Source organism: Triturus cristatus, chromosome 6 (genome assembly GCF_964204655.1).
Source record: "Triturus cristatus chromosome 6, aTriCri1.1, whole genome shotgun sequence".
Taxonomy (NCBI): domain Eukaryota; kingdom Metazoa; phylum Chordata; class Amphibia; order Caudata; family Salamandridae; genus Triturus; species Triturus cristatus.
This window is the reverse complement of record NC_140589.1, coordinates 1,458,483,089-1,458,490,647: the sequence shown is the minus strand read 5'-3', so window position 1 is coordinate 1,458,490,647 and position 7,559 is coordinate 1,458,483,089. Positions and strand designations below refer to the sequence as shown.

The window sequence follows — 7,559 nt, the reverse complement described above, 5'->3', positions numbered from 1 at the left end:
AAAATCGTGGCAAGCTGTGCAATGCTACATAACATGGCAATGAGGAAAGGCACCACAATTGATGTGACCAATACAGACACATCGGATGGCGAGCACCCTGGTCCCCCTGCCAGACCTGCATCAGGAGTCGGGGCAGCTGCTGGACACCAGAGACGGACTGAGATCACACAAAACTACTTCTAGGTGAGCAATGATGACATGAGACAAAAAAGCTTGAAAATGTGTGCAGTGTTTATTCACACTTCACAATTATGAAAATTGTAGCTGTCCCCAGCACATGTTATGCACACAGTGCAGGTAAGGCACAAGTAACTGTGCACACAGCATAGTAGGGTTACTTCACCCTGTTTGCATTAAGTGTCACCGCATGGTTCATCTCCTTCGGTGACGCATTGGTGGTGTTTGGTGTCCAGGCTGAGTGCCCCCCATGGTGTTCCCTTGTCCTGCACCCTGTCTGGCACTGCGTCGTCTGTCCCCTGGCAATGTAGGAGTGATGCTGCTCCTACTGGAGGTGTCTTCACTCTCGGCAGAGGCCATGAGTGCGCTGCCACCTGCGTTGGCCGTCTGCAGCTGCTCCACAGCAGTGGTGACCTGTGCAAGTCCTCGGGCTATATCCTGGCAGCAGTGCGCCATTTCGACCTGCATAGTCACGCTTCTGCGTGTGAGGGTGCTGGTGGTGGTGCAGAGGCGGTACACGGCCTTTGTATAGTTGTGAAGGCGTGCATTGGCACGTCGGCCAGCCCTATCACTGGCGGCCTGGTTGTGCCTCAAAGTGTCACATAGGTCACGGATGGCACCTGCCATGGCCATGATGCCCTCCCCCATGTTTTTCTGGTCCTTGTGGATACGGCATAGCTGCCTATTGATTGACCTAAGTGATTTGCTTTGCAGGCGCTGTTCCTGCAGCATGCTATGTTCCAGGCCTGAGAAGACGGATTCTTCGGCTTCAGACGCAGTGCTGCTCCTGGGCCTTGACCTGCGTGTGTCCTGTGTTCGAATCCTTGGCCTTGGTGTGTCCTGAATGGGCATGTGTGACACACCCTGACTCCCCTCTCTCCTGTCACTGTCATCCCCTGTGGCCGGTAATTCGTCCTCAAATGGAGGCAGTGGGGGCACATGTGCGCGCTTCCTGCGCTGGATTGGAATCTGCTCAGTCTCGTCACTTGAGTCCTCAGGCTGTGCAGGCTCCTCTCCCTCTGCGCTGTCTTCACGTGCCCTGGATTGTGCTGTGGATGTAAAGGAGACTACATGAGTTTGTGTCTTTGTCTGCAATTGGCAATCAATAAAGTTCCTACAGTTTGTTTTGGCTAACCTCTGACACTGTATCATTCACTTATCCCCAACCCACATATTGCATTAGATTTCCTTTGTCTCATGGACACACTGTCAGACATAGTACTACAAGTCCCATGATGCATTGCTGGGTGTGCTGTAAGACTTGGACTGGAATGACATTTTGTAAGGTTACTATGCGCATTTGGGGAAGTGTGCATGGGATGGGGATGAGTGCAGATTGATTTTGCATGCATCTTACCTTGGCTGCTGGATGCAGGGTCGGAGCTGTCTATGTCAGCCACTCCACCGACGCTCTCAGGCAGGAGAGTGGACTCCACAAGCTCCTCGTGGGGTGTTGGCTGTTCTGCTGTGGATGGTCCTCCTCCAGTCTGATTTGCGTCCTTCAGTCTGGCTGCCACCCTCTCCTTCGACCTCTGGCGCATGTCATACCATCGCTTGCGCAATTCTTCAATGGTACGATTGGTCACTCCCACTGCATTCACCTTACTTTGGATGTCCAGCCAAATTTTTCTTTTCCTCGCCTCTGGGACACGCAGTGCCTTGTTGCCAAAAAGGAGTTCATGGCTGCACACCATCTCCTCAATGAGGACCTCCTGCTCCTTTTTTGAAAACTTGTGTTTCCTCTTCCTCTTCTCTGCATCCTTGCCCTCCTGTTGTTTGTTGGAAGCCATTGCTGGTTGCTCTCTCCTGGGATGCCTCCTCACACTCCCCAAGCAGCCTCTGGGTGTGGCTCAGGTGAGCAGGTGCAGGAAATCACTCCAGTTTCCTGTTTGTGATGTCATCAGGCTGCACCTGGATTGCAGATTCCCGTTTTTGCGATTTCTTAATTTGCGAAGTTCGCTATTAAGAAATCGCAAATGAGGTTTCTGAGAATATTTTACGATTTTTAAGAAATCGCAAAATATTTGCGATTTATTTTTTACATCCCGCTTAGCGAATCTCAATTTGCTAATCGCAAAATATCACAAATTGGGATTCGCTAAACGGGAGTTTGATACATATGCTCTCAGGTGTTTGTTTTGCAAGTGCTGTTTCCGAATCGATACTTAGTACATCTGCTGGCACATGCATCAACGTAGGCTTTTGCGATTCCTTAATTGCGATTATATAGGAATCGCAATTAAGGAATTGCAAAAGCCTATGCATGTAGGAATCGCTATAAAAATAGCGATTCCTACACATTCCTTAATTGCGACTCGCAAATTGCAAGTCGCAATTAAGGAATGCCGTCCCATTCATTCCTATGGGCTTCCAGGCCCATAAGAATGAATTGGAGATTGCATGAGCAATTTGTGAGTACCAGTAGGCACTCGCAAATTGCTCATGCAATTTCAAGGGTGCAAGGGTGTCAAAATGACACCCTATTGCACCCCTGAAATTGATCTGTGCACATATGTTGCACACACACGTGTGTGCAACATGAAACTTTGAAAAATGCACAAAAGTGCATTTTTCAAAGTTTTTGCAAATTACCATGAAGTTCAACTTCATGGTAATTTGCTCCCCCTATTAGCAAAATCGCTAATTTTTTTACTTTAATGCATTGCATTTAAGGAATCTCAATTTGGGGTTCCTTAAATGCAATCGCAATTTAAGTAATCGCAATTTAGAGATTCCTTAAATTGCGATTTTTGCATTTGGGATGATGCATCCCAAATGCAAAAATACCGGTCGCAAAGGGGCAGATTCTGAGAATCTGCCCGTTTGCGACCGGTTTTTCCTTTGATGCATGTGCCTGCTGGCCTTTAGTTGGGGTTGCTCAGTTGTGGATTTCAGACGGACACCTTCCTTCACAGATGAACTCCGTGGTTATTCTCACAGGTTAGCATGGTCTGTTGTTGTCTGTGGTGCTGCCGAAGAGAATCTTGCTGGTAAACGACAGCGTGGACTTGAATCGTGGCAGCTGGGGGTTCCTTAATAAGCTGTTTATGCAGCTATCTGATTTCAAGGATGTTTCCCAGATTTCCGCACACAATGCACAGCAGTGTTCGCCATTACCGCTCCATCCTCCTCCGCGTGACGCAGGCGGGGGCGCGGCCTCTGAGGCGGGAGTCTGTGATTAGACATCACAGAAGGCCCTGGGGAGCGGAGGGGATTGAACCTGAAGGAAGGAAGGAAGGAAATACTTTAAATAGGATAAACAGAGAGGGCCTCGGGAAAGCACAGCCGGCAGATGGGTGAGGACGGCTAATTCCCAATGCTCCGGAGGAACGAACACTGGCGCAAGACGGAAAAATACGAGACTAAAAATATACAGGACGTAGTTAGCACAGTCCGCGTTCGGCGTTACAATGTAAAATCTGAGTGACCCTGAAGTCGGCCTTCATTCTGAGGAAAGAAAACAGTTTCTACTCTAGGTAAAATTCACGTCTGCTGCTTAGAAAGAGATGAGTCGTGGGCACTTTTTCATAAACACACACATTTTTTTTATTTTAAAAGCAGAAAAAAAATCGTAACCGTGTTCATTACTACCCAACAGATGTCTAATGGCTCATTTATATGACAAACCATGACTTTGCTGTTGTCCAGTTCACAACTGCGTTCTGTGTGAATATCTCAAATGCAACATCACCAAAAAACTATAAATAAGGATGATGCAGACTACAGTCATGTAGGCCCTGAATCATCTCAAGTGCTACCAGAAGTCTGTGGTGCCTTTGTAAAGCCAGGGGAAACCATCAGACAACCAACCTCAAGGATTCATTGCACAAACGCGCCCCACCTACCCGCTGAGTAAGAAGCAGATGTGATGTCCTGAAGCGATTAGCATCAAGCGGCCAGGGAGGGGGGACGCCCAGCTCATAACCTGCCTGCAGACTATCATTTCTTCGTGGTCCCTGGAGGGAGGAGGCCAGAAAAGGATGGAGGATTGGAGAATGGGACACTCCACTAACAAGCTGAGACTGGACAGCTGGACCAGGCGCAAGTTCTAAGGAGACGTTGGAGCAAATGTACTATAGAGTAAAAATCATAGAGAAAAGGATTTCTTGTGCGCCACGGTGATAGGACTCCCTGGAGAACTATTGATGTATAGGTTTACATGCCACATTTTCATTCCTGACAGAAAGTTAACATGCTAGTACTAGGAACAATGGCCCACATGTTACTCAACTTTTGTGCAACACAGCAAGGGAAGTTGCTGCTCTGTGTTGCGTCAAAGGGAGAGAGCAGAAATGTGTCATATCTTATCTACTGAAATATAGCGCAGTTGTGCTCTCTCCTAGCGTTGGTGCACTTCTGGCTACCTAGCATCAACAGCAAGGGTGACTGCATTGTGATTAGAGTAGTTTTTGTGCAGGAAGGGATACCTTCATACACAACCACAATTTATAGAGGCCTATTCCTCTCTGCATCTGTGGAGCATTTTGCAGCAGGCATGCAAATAGGAAATAATGAAGAGAAACAAAGATATTTCTCGTTGTGCCAGCCTTCTACCATTTTGGTGCAAACCCATGTTTACTGACTTTAGTAAATATGGGTTGGTTTATGTCTGAATACATGAGTGGATGCATGGGAATGCCCATGCTCCACCCATGTAATGCCCCTGATGCAAAGTAACACAAGGCAGCGCTATGAGTTGGGTTTAAATCCCACGCAGAGCTACGCAAATCTTGATTTGCATGGTTTGGTAATTGTGTCGGGGCTGCACCACAAAAGTGTCACAATCACAACTCTAACTCTGAATAAATCGGATAAAGTATAGAAATTTGAAGGTTGCAAAGCATTATCTATTACTGCAATTGAAGAGTGAGTGCTTTCTTTCACTTAAGCTGCAGGTTCGGCCACGTACCTGAAGAGCTGCAGGCTATATGTTGTTAACTGAATTGTAAGACAATTGTTTCTCCTTGAAGTTACATTGATTGGCAACTTAAGTCTCTTCAGCCACTTGAAAAGTCTCGAACACCCTGCATGTGTATTCCTAATGCTGTGCCAAATGCATACCAGCCTGAGTTCTCATACTGGAGCTGTCTCCTCACGTTGCTAGAAGAAGCACTTAAAGAAAGGAAAACCCAAAAAACACTTATTGTGTGGTTCCACTACTTAGTTTGTACCGGGGTTGCAGGTGGTAGGTGCATGTACTCGTTTTTAGGGACTAGGACTTTTCATCATCAGACATTGACCTAGAGCAAGAGAGAGAAAGGCAGACAAGGGAGAAAAAAGTAAAAGATGAGGAAAAAAAAGGCAGAAATTGTAGGGTAGTGGAAAAAAAGAGGCACAAGAGGCAGTCAAGTCTAGACTGCTTTGGTATTTGTTGTCAGTGCTGGCAGTTGACAGCGCGGGTGTTAAACTCCTAAGAAAATCTTTGGGCTCCTGTGTTCATTTTATAACTAAGCACTAACACTCAGTTCTGCGATGTTCTGCAATGGAAACATAGACATACTTTAAAAAAAATAATCTGATTTTCTTTTAGCATAAACCAGCAACAAGGGGTGTCTAAGTACTGCAGAATGTTCATATCACATGGATGTATTAAAATAAATGATATATTTACATAATGCTTTTTTGTATTCAACTTGTTTAGCTAAGGGTAGACCTAGATTACATAGAAAGTAAAATTAATTTAAGATATTTTCAAAAACGCTGGACAGTTCTCAACATTGCATAGTTTATGTATGAATTGAGATGAGGCCTTGTTCATTCTTATAAAGGAGTCATTTTCTTAAACCCATCATGCTCCACCATTTAGACTTTGCAGTGTGTTTGCAGTTTCCTTTGGTTGGCTCACCTGGGACACTGAGAGACGAGGTAGTGTACCAATCAAACATCGACTTGAGAAAAGTCACTAATGTTCAAGCAGAGCTTGATACCTTTACAAAAAACATAAAATATAATTATGTATAAAGATGCAAAGCAACAAAAGATATGCCTTAACCCCTCTTTTTTTTAAATCCTTTAATTATAAGTTTCCCACAAATTGCAAAACATTACAGTTCGAATGACATGCTTAACTTATCTAGCTTTACATTGGTCCATGTTTATACATAGCACGTGTGAACAATACAACTTGAATGTCCTGGTCTGGAGCAGTAGGAACACATACTCTTACCTTACACAGCTTGCATACTACTCTAAAGGTGAACACAACTACCCTGGTTACACTGCGGCTAAGCACCCTATTCTGTCAGGGAGCTTATGTTATGTTATGTTATTCGTGATTTATACAGCGCACAGCTACTCCAAAGAGTGTCCCGGCGCTACAGATGACCACAAACAACCAACAAAAGCAGAAAATAAAACGCCCATAGATGCCATCCTAAAAAATAAAGGGGGGAGAGCTAGAGCTGAAGGACAAAAGATCAGAGTTTTGACGGAGTGAGATGGGGAGACCATTCCAAAGGCGAGAGGCCGTGACCTGAAAAGATCTTCCTCCGACCCGTGCGAGCCTAAATTTAGGGATTAGGGCTAGGGACTGAGAGGAGGATCTTAAAGAACGTTGAGGCATGTAAGGCTGAATTCTTTCTCGTAGGTACAGGGCCCCAATCCTGTGGAGGGATTTCAAAACCAAAACCATAGCCTTAAAGTAAATTATTTTTTTCACTGGAAGCCAGTGGAGTGAAGACAGCAGTTGAGAGGTATGTGTTCTAGGCTTAATAAGAAAGATAGCCCTGGCTGCCACACTTTGGATAATTTGTAGCCGACTTAATAAATACTCGGGAAGACCCAGGTATAGAGAGTTCACATAGTCGAGTCTTGACAACACCAAAGCCTGTACCACAGTTTTTCGATGTGATACAGGAAAAAGTGGAAGAAAGTTTTTCAACATCTTCAAAATCCCGAAGCAAGTACCAGTGACAGATTGGACTTGCGTCTTCATAGAAAGAGCAGAGTCCAATTTTACAACCAGATTCTTTACAAGTGTCACTTCCGAGAGCAGGGGAGACATATCCTGAGACCACCAGGAGAGCCCGGCTTCATGGGCTTGGGAGCCCAAAAAAAAAAAGCTTACAGACGTCTGCTCCAACAAATATGATCGGTAGGGTTGCCAAATATCAAGTGACCTAGATACTGGATGTTGCAGTTGAGCGTACAGCTTGCTAGTGGTATTGTAGTATGACATGCTAAACAAGCAACCTTTCAATGTCAGCGGGAATTTACTCCCCCAATGTACTGCGACCTCTCTTTTGGCTAACAATAACCCTATTGCACTAAAACGCCGGTACGGCTTAGCAATACCTTGTACATAGCCAAACAGCGTCTGCATAGGTGTAGGTGGGAGACTTAAACCAGTCATGTGTGCCAAAAAACCTGGGCCCAGTATTGAG

General features: G+C 45.4%; 1 protein-coding gene across 1 annotated transcript; it reads right to left on the bottom strand.

The window, feature by feature from the left end:
* Positions 1–216: 216 nt before the first annotated feature.
* Positions 217–3,303, bottom strand: LOC146821531 (uncharacterized). The gene is made up of 2 exons (XM_085609356.1): positions 1,535–3,303; positions 217–1,226 (listed from the first exon to the last, which is right to left on the bottom strand). The coding sequence occupies exons 1-2, from the start codon at positions 1,965–1,967 to the stop codon at positions 373–375; spliced, it is 1,287 nt and encodes a 428-aa protein (XP_085465482.1). The 5' UTR covers positions 1,968–3,303; the 3' UTR covers positions 217–372.
* Between the last annotated feature and the right edge of the window lie 4,256 nt (positions 3,304–7,559).

What these genes read in the sequence shown, in the direction of transcription:
- LOC146821531 (XM_085609356.1), bottom strand. Translation starts at nt 1,967, where the DNA reads ATGGCTTCCAACAAACAACAGGAGGGCAAGGATGCAGAGAAGAGGAAG. An exon ending in CCCTGCATCCAGCAGCCAAG is followed by an intron (nt 1,227 to 1,534) that starts GTAAGATGCATG and finishes TTACATCCACAG; the next exon opens with CACAATCCAGGGCACGTGAA.